Source organism: Pan paniscus, chromosome 19 (assembly GCF_029289425.2).
Source record: "Pan paniscus chromosome 19, NHGRI_mPanPan1-v2.0_pri, whole genome shotgun sequence".
In the NCBI taxonomy this organism is placed as follows: Eukaryota; Metazoa; Chordata; class Mammalia; order Primates; family Hominidae; genus Pan; species Pan paniscus.
In genome coordinates, this window is record NC_073268.2 from 58,024,652 (window position 1) to 58,044,441 (window position 19,790).

At 40.2% G+C, this 19,790-nt stretch overlaps 1 protein-coding gene across 4 annotated transcripts in view; it reads right to left on the minus strand.

The window, feature by feature from the left end:
• Nucleotides 1-19,790, minus strand: part of ZNF286A (zinc finger protein 286A) — a 38,562-nt gene that overhangs the window by 3,040 nt on the left and 15,732 nt on the right. For 3 of the 4 annotated variants that reach the window (XM_034942331.3, XM_034942329.3, XM_034942328.3), the window contains one exon: nucleotides 11,096-15,843. In XM_034942331.3, coding sequence (XP_034798222.1) covers nucleotides 14,612-15,843 — 1,232 coding nt within the window. In that variant the 3' untranslated portion in view covers nucleotides 11,096-14,611. Of the gene's footprint in view, nucleotides 1-11,095; nucleotides 15,844-19,790 lie in introns of those variants that run through there. The other variant, XM_034942330.3, reaches the window with a different exon arrangement.

Below are 19,790 nucleotides of genomic sequence, written 5' to 3' on the forward strand. Positions count from 1 at the left end.
CTCACCCCTCGGGACCCATGGCCATCATCAGAGCATCCACGGGTGCTCCCTAAACTCAGACCTCCCCATCCAGGGCATTCCTGGGATTGCAGATGGAAGATAGGGGGCAGAAGGTTGAGGGTTGGGGGCAAAAGGCAAAGGGCAGGTCCCCTCCCTAGCAGGGGACTCAGCTAGGCTGTAAAGTGCTAGATCTGTTTGGCAGGGCTGGATTCCACACACCTGCTCACCTCCTCTTCCCAGCAGCCCTCCGGAGTGCCATGACTCGTTCCCACTACAGATGGCGGCAAGGAGGCTCCAAGGACAAACCCTGCCTGAAGTCACCTAGCCCCCACTGGCCAGGCCTTCACTGACCACGTTCCCACTGACCCCACTGAGCAGAACCCTGAGCCGTGGTGCTCAATGTCCCCTGCCAATGACCCCCCTCAGTCCACAGACCTCCCCTCCCCACATCAGCACCCACAGGCCATCCCCTGGGGGTCTTCTCGGGTCAAGGCCCCCACTCCAGGACACAGGGAGGGACAGTCGGCCTCAGGCTCTGGGTGCCCAGCTTCATGCTCGCCCCCAAAAGCCCTCTGCGCTCACCTCAAAGGGGGCAGTGAGGTGGCCTGGCACTGCCTGGACATGATGTCTCGGCCTATTCCTGAGTCGCAGAGCCAGAGGAACGGGGGGACGTTTGTCAGACCAGGCACCCCGTTTTGCTGGGTCTCCCAGGGTTCTTCCTGCGGAGGCTGGATCCAGAGGCGCAGCACCGAGGCTGCAGGGTGACCGGCCCAGAACCCTCGAGACTGGGCTAGGGACCACATGAGAACTGTCCCCAGATGGCCAGAAGACCCTTTGCTAATTTCCTGGTACCTCATTTCCCACCAGCTACCCTTGCCCCACCAGGAATCCCCTTCTGGCAGAGTCAATGAGGCGAGGAAGATGGTCACAGAATCCATGGAAAGAAAGAAAACAAAATGACAATGGAACATCATCTATTTCCTGTCCATCTGAAAGGAAAGCCTAAGGAATCCTATTGGGTTCCATCACCCTGAGGGCCCCGAGGATGGCATCACACAGTGCAATACCCAATGGCAAGGGCAGTGCTCCATCCCTGCAGACGTCATCGAGAGCACACCTGGGGTCGTCTAGGGTCATGGGCCTGGCCACAGAGCAGAAACTGGGTCAACAGGAGTGCACACACACACACACACACACACACTTGTTGCTGATCTGCTGACTTATCTCACTGCCATGAAACAGCAGCTAAGCCTGTAATTGCTCTGCCTTTCCTTGGATTTTTCCTTTAGTTTCTCTGACTGCTGGCTTACTGGCCTGTGTTTAGCTTCATGAACATGGGTTTCACTTTATTTTTATGGGGTTCCAGCTCTTGCTCATGGAATCCCTCCCTGCCTATTCTGCAGTCTTCCCTTGTTTACTGCCTGTGGACTTCAAGTATCAGACACAGAGAAAGATTTGTAGATACTGTTTACTCAGCCCCCACAATTTCCATAGCAGGTCTCTTAATTCCCATCACCTCCAGGGAGGGTCATCGCTGGGATCCTAGGAATCAAGTGCCTTGTCTTGATGGCCACAGTGGTAACCATAATAGTCAGTTTTTCCCTCTGTGCAATTCTGGAACATAAAAATCTTCTCTGGTAACAAGACTACAGAAAGCAATGAAAGCAACACTAAACTGGGAGTTTGCTGGCCTGTGTTTCTAAGAAATTTAATGTTTTTACATAAATAATGAAGAAGAAATGACTTTTCTAAAGTTCCTGTCATTTATGCCATGGATTGGACTCTTCTGTGAAAGCAGTTTCATTGATGGATGTGGATAATTAGCTTAACTTCAAGTAAAAGATTAGAGAGCAAATTGTAAACATAACTGTGCTTTTTTACACTCAAATGACATTAATCAGACAGTTTTGGATCTCTAGAAATATATATTAGAACATGTAAGTTCTATACTGAAATACGCAAGTTTGGAATCCTTCAGGTGGCTTATTTTTCATCAACTAGAAATAATATTAAAACTGCAAAGATTTATTATGATTTATATTATTTGTCCTAATGGAAAGAGGAATTCAAATATGTTTATTAAAGTATAATATACACAGGAATCCTATTATTCTACTACTCAGTGATTTATCACAAAGAGGACACATGCTTGGAGCTACCACACAGTCCAAGAAAATGAAATAAAAATAACAATCTGGAAATCCCTCTCCTGAAGGTCTGCTCCCTAACCACTGCCCATCCGTCTTGCCAAAGCAGTCACCCGGTTTTTAGCAGCCCCTATTAGTGTTGTCTGTTTCATAAATGGATGCATGGAGGGCCATTCAGTAGGAATGGTTTTGTGTGTGGCTTCTTTGGCCCAGCATTACATTTGTGACATTCCTTCAGGTGGTTTCATGAAGCAGTTCATTTTTTTTTTTTTTTTTTTTTTTGAGATGGAGTTTCGCTCTGTCGGCCAGGCTGGAGTGCAGTGATGCGATCTCGGCTCACTGCAAGCTCTGCCTCCCAGGTTCACACCATTCTCCTGCCTCAGCCTCCCGAGTAGCTGGGACTTACAGGCGCTTGCCACCATGCCCAGCTAATTTTTTTGTATTTGTAGCAGAGATGAGGTTTCACTGTGTTAGCCAGGATGGTCTCAATCTCCTGACCTAGTGATCCGTCCGCCTCAGCCTCCCAAAGTGCTGGGATTACAGGCGTGAGCCACCGTGCCCGGCCCAAGCAGTTCATTTCTTTTCCCTGCTCGGTGGTGCTCTGCATGAATATGGCACATCTATCAATTCTACTGTTGATGGACACTGGTTTGTTTCCATTTTGGGACTACTAGCAATAAACCCACTATGAACATTCTTGTTAATTTCTTTTGGTACACATGTATAGATATTTTAGTTAAGTACAGCCCTACAAATAAAATAGCTTGGTCATAGTAACGGCATATGTTCAAATGCAACGCATGTCACTAAAAATGTCAGCTAGGAGGAAAAGCTCAAGAGCTCTATTGTACAACATGTTGACTACAGTTAATAACAATGTGGTAATACTTGAAATTGTTGAGACAGCAGATTTTAAATGTTCTCACCACAAAAAAAAAAAGATAAGTATCTGAGGTAACTGATATGCTAGGTAGCTTGATTTAGCCATTCTACAATGTCTGTCTGTTGCTATACATATATATACACAGATTTAGCTATTCTACAATGTGTGTGTGTGTGTGTATGTAAAATGTGGTATAGCACAAATACATACAATTTATCAATTAAATTTTAATTCCAAAGATTTTTTTTGACTAATATATAACCCAACCACAAGTTTGAGAGTTCTAATTAGATGTCCTTTCCAACACCTGATTTTGTGAGTCTTCCTTTTATATATTCTGGTTAGTGGATAATGTTATTTCGTTTTCATTTATTTTGGTCTTCTGATTACTAAAAGGCCTGATACCACTTTCATAAATGTTTATTGAAAATGTATATAATCAGGCTGGGCACGGTAGCTCATGCTTGTAATCCCAGTACTTTGGGAGGCCGAGGTGGGCGGATCTCTTGAGGTCCGGAGTTCGAGACCAGCCTGGCTAACATGATGAAACCCCGTCTCTACTAAAAATACAAAAAAAAATTAGCTCACCATGGTGGCAGGCGCCTGTAATCCCAGCTACTCGGGAGGTTGAGGTGGGAGAATTGCTGGAAACCGGGAGGCAGATGTTGCAGTGAGCCAAGAACGTGCCACTGCACTGCAGCGCAGGGGACAAGAGCGAAACTCGCATGGTGGTGCATACGCCTGTAATCCCAGCTACTCAGGAGGCTGAGGCAGGAGAATCGCTTAAACCCGGGAGGCAGAGGTTGCAGTGAGCCGAGATTGCGCCATTGCACTCCAGCCTGTGCTTCAAGAGCGAAACTCCGTCTCAAAAAAACAACAACAAAAAAAAAGAAAATGTATATAATCATATTTTCAGGGGTCTATGCAATTTTTTATACTTTTTCCAATGTGGTTATCAATCTTTCTAAATGATCTTCGAGAAGTTTTTAAAAGTAAATTCTTGACATAAATTTTTGGGATTTTGTCAGTTAAAGGTGGAAATATCTTCTCTTTAAGAAAGAGCTTGGCTGGGCGTGGTGGCTCAGGCCTGTAATCCCAGCATTTTGGGAGGCCGAGGCGGGCTGATCACGAGGTCAGATCGAGACCATCGTGGCTAACACGGTGAAACTCCATCTCTACTAAAAACTACAAAAAAAATTAGCCGGGCATGGTGGCGGGCGCCTGTAGACCCAGCTACAGGCTGAGACAGGAGGCAGGAGAGGAGGCTGAGACAGGAGAATGACGTGAGCCCGGGAGGCGGAGCTTGCAGTGAGCGGAGATCGCACTCCAGCCTGGGTGACAGAGCCAGACTCAGTCTCAAAAAAAAAAAAAAAAAAAAAAAAGAAAGAAAGAAAAGGAAAAAAAAAGAGCTTATTAGGCCGGGCACGGTGGCTCACGCCTGTAATCCTAGCACTTTGGGAGGCCGAGGCCGGCGGATCACGATGGCAGGAGATTGAGACCATCCTGGCTAACATGGTGAAACCCTGTCTCTACTAAAAATACAAAAAATCAGCCGGGCATGGTGGCGGGCGCCTGTAATCGCAGCTACTAGGGAGGCTGAGGCAGGAGAATCGCTTGAACCCAGGAGTTGGAGGTTGCAGTGAGCCGAGATGGCGCCACTGCACTCCAGCCTGGACTACAGAGCAAGACTCCGTCTCAAAATAAATAAATAAATAAATAAAATAAAATAAAAAGAGCTTATTAATGGATAATCATTGGAGATGTTAAGTTTTAGGTAAGATAGAAAAAAGGGTCTTTTAACATAGTTGTATTATATATATTTTTGCCTTGTATTTTCATGTTACAGAATGGGTCTAACTTTGGGTCAATATATGTGTTCACTTAATTTTTTTCTAAATTTGAAAGTAACCTGAAATTTACACAAAGACTGCAACAGAATTACAAAGGATAGCCAGGTTCCTCTTAGACTGACACACAGTTAACGTTTAATCCTGCTTGTTTTATCATTTGCTCTTTCTATATACAAATTTTTCTTGAATCATTTCAATTTCATACATTACTCTTCTTTACCTCTAAATACTTCAATATGCATTTCTCAATAATGAGGATATTATTAATACTTTACACAACCATGATACAGTTATCAAATGCAGTAAATTTAACATCAATACATTACTTTTATCTATTCTATTGCTTGTATTCCAGTTTTGAAAAATTGAACCAATAATGTCTTTAGGAGATTTTCTCTCACACAAGACCTAGTCAAAGATCCTGTATTGTATTTGGTTGTCATGATGCTTTAGTCTCTTTTAATTTGGAAGTTATTCAGCTTTTCCTTGTCTTATGTGACATTAATATTTTTGAAGAATGCAGTCCTTTTAATAGTCCTCATTTTGGAGTTTGTCAAATATTTCCTCATGATTAGATTCCCGTTATGCATTCCCAGCCAGAATAGTACACACATTATGCTGTGTCCTTCTCATGGTATCACATCTGAGGCACAGAATGGCCATGTGCCGCTTACTCATATTAATTTTGATCATGTAATCAAAGTTTTTCCCAGTTCTTCCACTATATAATTATTTTTTGCCTTGCAATTGCTAATCATAACAAGCAATCTCTGGAAAAGATACTTCAATTCTATGCAAATATCCTGTTCCTCATCAAAATTTCCCCTTAGATTTAGCATCCATTGATTCTTGCTTGAATCAGTCTTTACTGTTATGGCTACAAAATGATAGTTTTCCAGCTCCAACATTCCCTTCGCATTTACCCATTGGCATAGGATATTCTGCAGTAAGCAAGTGTCCCTCTGTTATCGCTCATTTATTTACTTATTATCAATGTGAACTCATGGACTACTACTTTTTCAATGGTTTACAATTCATCATTTTCTTGTTTTGCTGCTCAAATTGTTCCGGATTTAGTCAGTGAGGGCTACTTCCTGTGTCTTTGTGACCTACCCTCATCATTTTTTTGAGTGCTTTTTTTTTTCTGGAATAAGATGTTCCAGGATCTTCTTGGAGTTTCCTTCCCTCAGACCTGCAATCAGCCATTTTTCTGAGGAGCCTTAGTTCCTTCTAGCAGAGAACAGTATCAGAAACCAAGATCTGGGCTCATTGCAACTGAGATGTCATTGCTTTTAGCCCGTTTCAGTAGACAGAGCTAGGAAATGTGTGTGCTAAGAAGGTATAAAAGGGATGTGTGGCTGCAGGAGGTCATTTTATGTGTGTTTGTGAGTTTTGCTCATCTGCTAAGTTGCCTGTCTAATGTAGAGAGTTCTGATTATCTACATCCCAGTTAATTTCTTTGGTTAGCAAATTTGTGATTAATATGAGTGGCTGGGAGGCTGTATGAAAACAATAGTGGCAACGAAACTGTGCAGAAAAGTTAACATAGCAAGTCCGAGCCTGCTATCTTTAGAAAGACTTGCCTACGAGGTTGGCCACAGGCGGGCATCTGGGAAGGATAACTTTGGGATCGTTCCCGCTAATTCCAGAATTAAAGTGGATCACTGCTCCTAAACTGTCTGTAAAAACAATGAAGCTTATGCTGAACACCTGGCTTTCCTTCTGGAAGTCTGGAGTTTTGGTACATGCTAGACAGAGACTGCCTATGTGACTAGCACCCAGTACAAACCTTGGGATTTGAATCTCTACTGAGCTTCCCTGATAGATCACATTTCACACATGCTGTCACAACTCCTTGCTGGGGCAAATGAGCAAGTCTTGTGTGACTTCACTGGGAGAGGACTCGGGGAAGCTTGTTCCTTGTTTCCTCCAGACCTTGCCGCCCCATGAGCCTTTTCTCTTTACTGGTTTTGCTGTGTGTCCTTTTACTATAATAAACCACAGCCAAGAAAATGACAACATGCTGAGTCCTGGGAATCCTTCTAGTGAATCATTGAACCTGGGGGTGGTCTTGGGGATCCCTAAACATGTAGAAAGAAAATGTTATGTTTTTGTTTATCAAAAGAAAACAGGACTATTTTTCTCTTAGAGTGAAATGTGTGGTTGTTGCAGAATGCAAAAGATAGTTAAAGCATAAAACTGGAGAGGATGCTGTAAGTTTTGGAAGGTTTGGGGGAAAGTGAACTTTACTTGTGCTTTATAATAGCTGCGAATTCTGAAAAGAAGAAATAAAATGTATTAAAATTTTGACAAAAGTTGGCTTGATTTTGGTGAGTTCATTAAAATCTATGAAATCTTTAATTCAAAATATTATATTTAAAAAGATTAAACTTCGGTTATCTTTGCTTAAATGATAGTTTGTTCAACAAGAGAAAGGGAAAGATCATTCTTTACCTTCTGTGTAATCTGCCCAAATAGTAGAAATTGTCTCTCATCAGAACTACAGTTTTGTGCTTTGTTCTGTGTTATGCTTTTCATTTTATATATATATATATATATATATATATATATATATATATATATATATATGAACAAAGCCAAAACAGACCCTTATCTTGGAGCTTATGATATGGCACTCATAAACAGGAAAATGTGAGAAATACTTGGGTTTGTTTGGTATGTCCTATAGTTATTAATTAGCTCAAAATGATTGTAAGAGCTGCTCTGTTTATGGGAAGAGGTGTCAGACCAAAGAGAAGGGAAACCTTCCCTAGTTTAATTTTGTATAGATATGTTACTAAAACAAATGTTTCAGAAACTGTATACTTACTTATGTTTGGAAGGCCCTGGAGATGTCCACACTGTATATAATGCATTCTTACTCTCAGGGGAACACTGATCAACTCCTCTTTGAAATAATCATGTGTTATATTCCAATAAAGGATTTTACTCTCCTTCATTCTGATAGTTATTATAATAAATTATAAAGCATTAATTATAAATTCAGATGGAATTAAATGGTGCTGAGATAGCAAGAGAATGAGCTGATGACATCTTCTGAATATCTGAATCCAGTCATATCTGAAGCCAGATCTCACCATGGGTTTTTAAAAATTACAGTCCTGGGCCGGGCATGGTGGCTCACGCCTGTAATCCCAGCACTTTGGGAGGCTTAGGCGGGCGGATCACGAGGTCAGGAGATCGAGACCATCCTGATAGCATGGTGAAACCCCATCTCTACTAAAAATGCAAAAAATCAGCCGGGCGTGGTGGCGGCCACCTGTAGTCACAGTTACTTGGGAGGCTGAGGCAGGAGAATAGCATGAACCTGGGAGGTGGAGCTTGCAGTGAGCCGAGATCGCGCCACTGCACTCCAGCCTGGGCGACAGAGCAAGACTCTGTCTCAAAAAAAAAAAAAAAAAATTACAGTCCTGGATAACCCAGCAGGTTTGAGTCACTACAACATGAGATGCATAGGTCACAAGACTGGGAATTGAATCAACCATACATAAAACTATGTTTTTGATATGGCAAAAGTAATATTTATGGTGGTGGCTGCCCTATACCATCTCGGGTCCCTAAATGACTACTGATGAGCAAAGATTCCCTGCCAGGCCACAAAGGACAGGTAGCACAAGTTAGCATTAAAAAATGGCACCCTGGTGAGAGGTCCATGCTTTTTGTATACTAGAGCCTGGTCTCAAAGAATAGAAAATTATCATCAAAATATAATTCAGCAATGTGCAACAAAGCCCTTTCACATATATAATTTCACGTAACCCTCACAGAAACTCTATGAAATCAATGTTGGAAATACTTTCTTAGTTTTTTTTGTTTTTGTTTTTGTTTTTTTTGAGATGGAGTCTCGCTGTGTCACCCAGGCTGGAGTGCAGTGGCACGATCTTGGCTCACTGCAAGCTCTGCCTCCCAGGTTCACGTCATTCTCCTGCCTCAGCCTCCCGAGTAGCTGGGACTACAGGCGCCAGCCACCATGCCTGGCTAATTTTTTTGTATTTTTAGTAGAGACAGGGTTTCACCATGTTGCCAGGATGGTCTCAATCTCCTGACCTCGTGATCTGCCCGCCTTGGCCTCCCAAAGTGCTGAGATTACAGGCATGAGCTACTGCACCCAACTTTCTTAGGTTTTAAACTTCTGTCAATGTTATCACTGTTTGATCTTTGAAAAACTGCTCTTTTTGGGGGGAATAGATGGGGAGCAGGAGGCCAGATTGTCTTATTCATGCTGAAGTTAACTTCCAATAGCAGTGTTTGTTTTACCTGCACAGCATCTTTGGATTTATTTGAGGGAAGCACCCTGTCCCCACCCACAGTGCAGGTTGCATCAATGGGATGGACTCCACCCTCTCTTCCTCCAGGGTTTTACACAGACTCAAGCCTGGTCGATGAGAGGACCCCATTTCCAGGGTGGTATTATAAAAGGTTCAGTGATCAGCATGACTCAAGCAAAGTGGAGAAGTAGCCTCAGGGATTTTGCTGGAGCTATTTGGAGAGAGGTACTTTCCTTGGAATTGTGAATGCCAAGAACCGTAATATAACTTCCAAGTGCCAGTAGGCTATTTGTCGCTGCAAGAGACTAAGAAAAGCACATCCAACAGAGAGGAAGCCAGAGCAGAGATGGAGGCGGACAGTCCTCAATCTATTAATAGCAAAGCATTTATCTCTAGTTTGACTCCATGGATTGCCCCAGATATGTGAACTTTGCTGACATGATGATTACGTGTTTCATGAATTGGTGGGAGTGGGAGGGAGGTGAAGCATGCACCTTTTTTGTATAGTCCACTCAATCTAAGGGATTTATAAACAGAGGTTACATCATGAAAAAAATAAAAAACAATTCAGTAAAAACATCTAATTTTTTGAGGTTTATAAGTGGAAACTACACAGTAGCACCAGATGCCACATTTTATATATATTACTACAGGGAATAGCCTTCTACCTTGTCAATGAAACTTATGGAGAGGGACAGCTCATATGGCTACGGGTCCCAAGACTGCCTAGTTGGGGCCCAGAAAGAATTACACAAGGAAGGGAAGAAAGCAGGCTTCCAACTTGAGTCATCTTCTGATAAACACATTTTTTTTTTTTTTTGAGACGGAGTCTTGGTCTGTCATCAGGCTGGAGTGCAGTGATTCAATCTCGGCTCACTGCAACCTGCATCTCCTGGGTTCAAGCAATTCTCCTGCCTCAGCCTCCCTAGTAGCCACCACGCCCAGCTAATTTTTGTATTTTTAGTAGAGACAGGGTTTCACCATGTTGGCCAGGATGGTCTCCATCTCTTGACCTCATGATCCACCCGCCTCAGCCTCCCAAAGTGCTGGGATTACAGGCGTGAGCCACCACGCCCAACCGATAAACACATATTTTTAAAAGTGAGAACACATCTAAGAAAATAAAAACTATTGACAGATTTTTAATAGATAATTGATCTAGTTAATTGCCAATCAATTTGAATATTTAGTATTCTTACATTATCACTTTTATACTTTTGGGTGATATTACATTGTCTTCCCCCAAACCAGATATAATTGAAAACTTACACAAAATCAGATTTTTATGACATTTTACCTAATTTTTTTTTTTTTTTGAGATGGAGTTTCGCTCTTGTTGTCCAGGCTGGAGTGCAATGGCACTATCTTGGCTCACTGCAACCTCTGCCTCCCGGGTTCAAGTGATTCTCCTGACTCAGCCTCCCGAGTAGCTGGGATTACAGCCATGCGTCACCATGCCTGGCTAATTTTGTATTTTTAGTAGAGATGGGGTTTCTCCATGTTGGTCAGGCTGGTCTCGAGCTCCTGACCTCAGGTGATCTGCCTCCCTCAGCCTCCCAAAGTGCTGGGATTACAGGCTTGAGCCACCGCACCTGGCCCATTTTGCCTAATTTTAACTGTGCTTTTTATACGAAGTTATTCCCTCCCTTTCACCCCAATTAGCCCTACTGAGTAGTGCCTATACCTGGCCTGGGGACTCAGTACTACTTGTTAGAAACTATCTTCCTCTACTCCTTAACCTTCTTGCAGATACTTGGGTTGCTGACGGTATCTCCCATCCCATCTCTCCAGAAGTTGTGAAGCCAGATGACCAGCTAGAAATGAGATTGGTATCCTGAATGATATGGAGATATTTTTTGGTTGGTCCTTCATTACATCTTAAAATATGCTTTAAAAAAGGAAGAATTTAAAAGCAATTTACAAAAGTTTCTGACAATACATATACAAACATCTTTATTGACAAGTGAGCCAATAAGGGCACATTTAGTTTACAGATAACCAAAAACATTTGAAATGTATAACATTAAAATTTCCAAGATTCATGTTGCAGTACAAACATGTGGCAGGTTAAACATCAGGCATAAAAAGGACAAATACTGAAACGCAAAGGGCCAGAGATCCCAAGTCGCTTAACACTATTTAAAACGTTATTCAACTGCAAACTTCAGCCTCTGGAACCATCCCAGATAGCTACTGGTTAAGTGATACGAAGTAGGAAAAAAGAAGGTTCTGGAAGGTCTCAAGGAGGCTGTGCAGAAAACAGCACCAGATGGAAGCAAGAGCAGAAAGAAGTCATGTCCCATCTTTATGACAAGACACAGAACAAGATGGTCACAGTTCTTCATGGGTAAACAAAAGATGTGGAAGACACAGCCAACCTTAAGTAACTTCTACTGACGGATGCTCTGGCACTTCTCTATGTAGAGAAGGAGAGAGAAAGAGAGCACCAAGCAGGAGTGGGGGACTCTATATTTATTGTCTGCCAGTTCTTTTATATGCATTGTCTTATTTAATCCTTATGACAACCTCATGAGAAGCCAATGATTTATTCCCTTTGTTGAAACCTAATACAGATAAAGAAACTGAGACTCAGAGTAGGGAGTTTTTCCAAGGTCACATGACTGCTTAGTGGCGATGGCAGAATTCAAACTCAACTTTGGAAAGCCCATGTTGGTCTTCTTTCCTTAGTCAAAATTTGGCTCTCAAATGAATTCCTTTTCACTCAAGAATTTGGCAAGTTTCAATAACTTGAATTCTCCTGACAATATATAGTAACATCCTAGAGGTAGGAGTATTTTGATGCATCATTTCCCATCTCTTTTATTTTTCTGTCCCCAATTATCTCTCAGTAAGTTCAACTTTTCCATTCCACCTAGTTTCTCTGACTGGTTTAAACCCTTTATCTGACTTGATGAATGCTCTGGAACAGGGGCCAAGAAAATATTTTCTGTAAAGAGCCAAACAGTAAATATTTTAGGCTTTCAGGGACATACAACCTACTATGGGCTATATCCCCATCAAAGTCATATAATGAAACTTAATTGACGGTATTATGAAATGGGGCCTTTTGGAGGTGATTAGGTCATGAGGATGGAGCTCTCATGAATGGGATTAGTGCCCTTATAAGGGGCTGAAGATACCAGAGCTCTCCCCTTCTACCATGTGAAGACACAGTGAAAGGTGCTTTCTATTAACCAAGAAGCAGACCTTCCCTAGACCCTAAATATGTTGACACCTTGATCTTGGACTTCCCAGCCTCCAAAACTGTGAGAAGTAAGTTTCTGTTGCTTATAAGCTGCTCTGTTTGTGATATTAAAGCCCAGAGGCACAACCTCCACTGCAGCTACTCAGTTCTGACACTGGACACAAAGGCAGTCAAGGACAACATGTAAATGAGTAAGTGTGGCTGAGTTCCAATAAAATTTTCTTCTGAGAAACAGGTGGTGGGCCAGAGTTGGTCCATGAGTCCAGGCCACAGTTTGTCAACTCCTGCTCTAAACCATTAGTACTAAATACTAAGATGATAAAAGAGGTGAGTTCCTTTTCCTGTGTTTTCTTTTCTTTTCTTTTTTTTTTTTTTGAGTAATGATATGGTTTAGATCTGTATCCCCACCCAAATCTCATGTTTAATTGTAATCCCCAATGTGGGAGGTGGGGCCTGGTGCAAGGTGACTGGACCACGCGGGTAGTTTCTCATGAATGATTTAGCACTGTCCCCCTACTGCTGTCTCGTGATAGAGTTCTCATGAGATTTGGTTGCATAAAAAGTGTGTAGCACCTCCCCTCTCTCTTTTCCTCTTGCTCTAGCCCTGTGAAGATACCTGCTCTGGCTTTGCCTTTTGCCATGAGTAAAAGCTCCCTGAGACCTCCCCAGTCATACTTCCTGTACAGCCCATGGAACCATGAGCCAATTAAACCTTTTTTCTTTATAAGTTACCCAGTCTCAGGCATTTCTTTATAGCAGTGTGAGATTGAACCGATACAGACAACAATAACAAAAAGTAGGTAAATATGAAGGCCAGAGAAATGGCAACTTCTTCACGAAGGGAAGCTGCTTATCCTCAAGCAAGTCAGTTGAGGACTATCCTGTGAGCTATTTTCCGTGCCTTGTTTTCCACTCATACAGGGAAGTATGCCCTGGTGTCTCACAGTTGCTTCAGTTCTTCTTTACTGGGACCCTAAATGTAATAACACACTGAACCACTCAACTTCTCAGACCTTCAATATCCCTGGGGCTTTTTCTCAAATGGACACAGCATAGCTTACAGAAAGCTGAATAATGTAGACAAAAGAAGTCTCCTTCACCCTTTGATTATGGAAAACCAAAGATTTATTCAGTGCCAAGGATAAGAAAGGAGGGACTTGATCAACAACAACCACTGTTAAGATTTTGACCCATTCACTACTTCACGTGAACTCCCAGGGAAATGGAAAATGAAAGAAGGTCTCCGCGGTAGAGGGATAACAATGACATAAATCAATAATGATGCCAGGCATGGTGGCTCACGCCTGTAATCCCAGCACTTTGGGAGGCCGAGGCAGGCAGATCACGAGGTCAGGAGATCAAGACCATCCTGGCTAACATGGTGAAACCCCATCTCTACTAAAAATACAAAAAAAATTAGCCAGGCATACTGGCAGGTGCCTGTAGTCCCAGCTACTCGGGAGGCTGAGACAAGAGAATGGCATGAACCTGGGAGGTGGAGGTTGCAGTGAGCCGAGATCGCGCCACTGCACTCCAGCCCGGGCAACAGAGCAAGACTCTGTCTCAAAAAAAAAAAAAAAAAAAAAAAAAAAAAAAATCAATGATGTACATAATCCATGTGAACATAACTTAGAATTGTCTGTAAATATTATACATCCCAGTTATGGTCATCAAAATAGACAGCAGCTTGTTGAGGGAGGAAGGGAATTCTAAGGACTTTGAACCCAGCATTTTTGTTTTTTAAGGCTAATATAAAAGAAATGACACTCTAGATGAATTATACCATATGTGTATCTAGATCTCAAGGAGTAATAAATAACAACATTGTGTCTTCCTGATGATAAGGATGTAAGCCCTCAGCCTAACCTACCCAATAAGAATTTCCTTACAAAGTGAGAGGCTTACAACAAAGCTCTGACATAAACAAGAGAGGGGAAAACTGGATTTCACAATGTTTGTACTGCTACGCACTCTCAGGGACTTCTTGAATTTCCACAGATAGCTATTTGGGAGGTTGGAGATTAAAATTTTGAAATCGCTGGCTAGATTTCATAATTATCAAATTAACGGACATAAAGAACCTGCCTATGGCTCAAAACTATGTATTACACAAATGAAATTAGATGCATACAGAATTGGTCCTCACATGCATATTATGGATGGGCCTTCCACCTAAACACTCAAGTATTTAATATAGTGATAAAACCAACTTACATTTCTTCACATTCAGTAATTTTTCAGGGTTGCTCTTCAGTGTGAACTCTTTGATGTCTGATAAGAGATGAACTGCATTTAAAGCTTTTCCCACACTCATTACATCTAAAGGGTTTCTCTCCGGTATGAGTTCTCTGATGTTGAATAAGAGCTGATGAATGAATGAAGGCTTTTCCACACTCACTACATTTGTACGGTTTCTTTCCAATATGAATTCTTTGATGTTTAGCAAAATTGGAGCTCCGGCTGAAGGTTTTCCCACATTCATTACACTCATAGGGTTTCTCTCCAGTGTGAATTCTCTGATGTTGAACAAGATGTGTGCTCTGACTAAAAGTTTTTCCACATTCACTGCATTCATATGGCTTTTCTCCAGTATGAACTCTCTGATGCTTAGTTAGGGATGAGCAATGGCTAAAGGCTTTCCCACATTCTTGACATTTATAAGGTTTCTCTCCAGTATGAGTTCTTTGATGTTTAATGAGTGCTGATGAATGAATAAAAGCTTTATCACATTCATTACATTCATAAGGCTTCACTCCAGTATGAATCAACTGATGCTGCACAAGATGTGTACTTCGATTAAAACCTTTCCCACATTCATTGCATTCATAAGGTCTCTCTCCAACGTGAATTCTCTGATGTGTTGCAAGGGATGAGCTTTCTGTGAAGGTTTTCTTGCATTCACTGCATTCAAAGAGAATTCTAGTATGAGTTCTCTGGTGTTTAGTTAAATTAGCTCTGTGGCTAAAAGATTTCCCACATTCATTGCAGGTATAGGGTTTCTCTCCAGTATGGACTCTCTGGTGTCGAATAAGCACTGAATGGTAGGTGAAGAGTTCACCACAATCATTACATTTATGAGGTTTTTTCTCTTTATAAGTTCTCTGCTTTTTCATTAAGTTTGATTTTTGTTTCAAGCTTTTTTCAAGTGTATGGAAGGCATAAGATCCTTTGGGAACTCTGTCTTCAGTGATAAGGACAGATTTCTGATTGAAGCTTTTCCAGTATACATCATACTTATGGTCTGTTTCCTCAGAGAGTGAATTCATGTGAGTGAACATTTCTCTCAAATGTCTCTCCTGATTTCCTTGCTGATTCTCTAACCAATTTTCACATTCAAGGGCTGCTTCCAAGTTAGAGTCATAGACACTATTCCGTGTCAGTCTGTCTATTATTGCAACTTTGCATGATTCTGCTTTGGAAAAATCTTGCACTGAAGTTGAATCTTTGCTCTGTGGTCTAGTCTCCACGTCTGAAAGACATTGGAAATGCAAATTTCCTTCGTTTTCTGTGCTCAACAAAAAGGCAGTTCTGTAATAGGTAAGAGTTAATGAAAGTGAAAAGCATGCCTTCAAGGAGCAAGTGGATTTGACTCTTTCAGATGATTTGCAAAGAGAAACAAATGGAGGGAAACAAATGCTCAGACTATGCAGAGAAAATAAGTACATCCTATCCAGGAGAGTCGGAAGAGAAGAAAGATGACAAAAAATATAAGAGTAGAGATGCCAATGAAGCAATATATCCACGGATGAGCAGACAATGAGTACACACATCAGGATGGGAAGAAATAACTTTTTGTAGAATACCTACTTATTGTAATAAATTTCTAGGCACATAACCATCTTAGTGTACAGTACAGTTATGGCTTCTAAATTTTCACTATTCCAATCCTACTCACATCCAAATATGTATTCCATTGCCAGTTTAATCTTCCTAACAATGCTTTTATAACATTTTGCTGATCAAAAACCTCCTATGATCTCCCAAAGGCATAATGACAAATATATGAAATGATATATGCACAAGGCTATTTGTTGAAGCACTAATTCAGATAGCAAAAGACTGATAACATTTCACATATCCTACTATACAGAAATGATTGAACATATAGTGGATACAAACAATGGAGTACTATCCATCTCCTTAAAAAATGACAAAGATCTTTACATATTGCTATAAGGTGACCACCAGGATATATTAAGTTTAAAAGGAAAAAGCAAGATATAAATAAGCATGCACAGTTTGCTACTTTTTTATAAAGAAAAAAAGGGGTACAGATACCTATACTGTTTGCTTACATTTAAAAAAAAATAAAAAAAGGATAAATGGAAAACCAATAAAAATTTGTACCTATAGGGAAAACGTCAGAACACGGGAGAGAGGGCAGAGATGGAAGCTTAACCTCTCTAAATATATCTAATATAAATATAGTAGAATTTTTATATCCAATATAAAGCTAATTTATATAGAGAAAATATTTTAAGCAGTGTAGTTCAAAGAAATAAACAGGAGTAAAATAGAAGAGCAAATACAGAAATAAAGTATATGTAAGAATTAAAGATAATATGAAGGTGGTATTTCAGTCAGTGAACAAAACATAGATTTGTTTTTCCAATGATGCCATGGCAACTGATTAACTATTAGAAGAAAATTAAGTTAGATGAGTCACTCATTTCATACACTCAAATAAATTATCTTCATTCATCTATCTATTCATCTTCTATCCATTTTATTCAACAAATATTTATAGAATATCTTCCATGTGCTAGGCTCTGAACTAGTCACTGGGAAAAAACAGTCACTATACATACAGAAGAAGAGAAAATTTAATCTAACATTCACGAGCAAAATCTGAATTGCAGTTTTGCCACTTACTAGCTGTGTGATACTGGATAAGTTATTTAACCTCTTTACTTCGGTTTCCTTATGTGTAAGAGAGGGCAATAACGGTATCCATCTTGCAAGGAATGATAGCAATAGCTACCTTAATGAGCATTAATGCAAATATCTATGAAGCATTTAAAACTCTGACACAGCATAAGTGCTACATTAAGTGCTTGTTAAATAAATAAAACATAAATTGACATAAGGCTTGTATAGGTAGGTAGAGGTAAAGATCCTCAAGTATGGTCCATGAATCCCTGGGAAACTGTAAGTTCAAAACTGCTTCCAAAATAACATTTAGATGTTATTTGCCTTTTTCATTGTCTCAACATTTTCAATGATGTTGTAAAAGTAATGGTAAAATTGCTTACAACTTCGCACAAATCAACACAATGATACTAAACTTACTAGTAGTCCTTGTATTCTTCCCCATCATGTACTCTTGGTTTAAAAAAAAAAAAAAGCCAGTTTTATTTAAAAATGTCTAAGGAAGCATAAACATTAATTTCATTGAATTTTAATCCTTGAAGTGCCTTTTTAATATTCAGGGTTAATGAAATAGGAAATATTCGTAAAGCAATTCTGTTTATACCAAAGAACAATGGTCGTCTTGAGGAAATATACCATGCAATCATTTGAGTTGTGAGCTGAACCAGCCACTTGTTTCACAGACCACCATTTTACCTGAAAGGATGACTGAATGGCAAACTATGTTATCTAACTTGGGTATCTGGCAGACAGTTTCTCAAAAATGAACAAAGTGAACCTGTCCTATCAAGGACAACAAATGAGTTTTTTATAAAATTTGAGCTTTCAGGCAGAAATTACAAGTTTTGGAAAACTTCTATTTACCACCGAGAGCTTGATGGCTTCCTAAAACTTAAAGGCTTTTCTGATAAGGTCAGTTGTGATACTAAAAGTTATAATATTCAAAAATATTGCACAATATAAAGTGTCAACAAAGAAGATCTGCACTTAGTGAACCAATATTGTCCAAAAGATTGATAGATTTCAATATATGAAAAATTTATGGATGTGGTTTCGGATTCTACATCGTACTTAATCTTTCAGAAAGTATCACTTGTTCAGTTTTGGAGCTGTTTCAAAGAAGAATAGCCATAATTACCTGAAAAGACTATAAAATACTCCTTCCTTTTCCAACTTATATCGGTGTGATGCTGGATTTTCTCCATGCATGGCAACCAAAACAACATGTCATATCAAGTTGCATTCAGAAGCAGTTGTAAGAATATAGCTACCTTCTATTATGTCATACATTAAAGAGATTGGCAAGTGTAAAACAATGCCATACTTCTTAATAACATTTTTTGGTTAAAGAAAATAGATGTTTTTTAACAAAAAAATATACTGTGCTAACACGACATGTTTATAATTTTTTATTTCTATTTTTCTTTTAAGAGATGGGGGTCTCACTTTATTGCTCAGGCTGGTCTCTAACTCCTGGGCTCAATCGACCCGCCCACCTTGGCCTCCCAAGGCACTGGGATTACAAGTGTGGACCACCACACCCGGCCAATTATTTTTAAATGAATTAGCTAATAGCTTAAAATTTTTCTGTTTTAACTTGTAGTATAGTAACTATTGGTAGATGTAACCTACATAAATGAAACATCTTTAGGGTCTTTAACAATTTTTATAGTTACAGTAGGTCCTCTGATGCCAAAGCATTCAGAACTGCTACACTAGAGCACAGAGATGGAAGAAGAGTAACTGTGAAATGAGGTTGGGATAATGAGTAAAAGCCAGATTTCACAAGATTTTGTAGACCTCCAGGATTTTGTCTGTTACCGTGAAGGCAGCGAGAAGCCATTCAAATGTTCCAAGCAGAGTGATGACAAGATGAGATTTGATTATGAAAATATCAGTCTCACTACAATGTTGAGAATGAAGTATATGAGGGCAAAGGCGGAATCATAAAGATTATCACAGTAATCCAGGAAAACAAAAAATATATAAAGGAAAATTAACAGTGAAGAAATACTTAGAATATAATTAGGTAAATACAGTGATTAATTGGATAAAGGAGAGAGGGGGTGATGTAAAGACTGTGCATAGATTTCCACCACGTACAATTTGATGACAATAAGTACCATTAAAACAATTACTGGAAAAGGATGCTGTTGGGGAGATGGGAAATTTAGACTTATTTTAGACATTCAGTTTTAAACATGTTGTATTGAAGTATCTTTGACATAAGCAAACAAAGGAATCAAATAGTTAAGATGTTGAGAACAGCCCTGAGGAGAGCTCTAGGATGGAAATACCAATTTGGGACTCATCTTGAAAGAAGGTAACTGGTTGTGGGAATGATGAGACTAATGAAGTAGTAAGTAGAGGCTGCAAACAGTTGATCAGTTGGCCAAATCAGACCTTAGACACATTTTCTTTGGGCCACACTTTTTATACAAACTTTTAAAACTAGTTATACACAGTTAAAAATAGGGAGATTATTGCTGGACGCAGTGGCTCACGCCTGTAATCCCAGCACTTTGGGAGGCCAAGGAGGGCGGATCA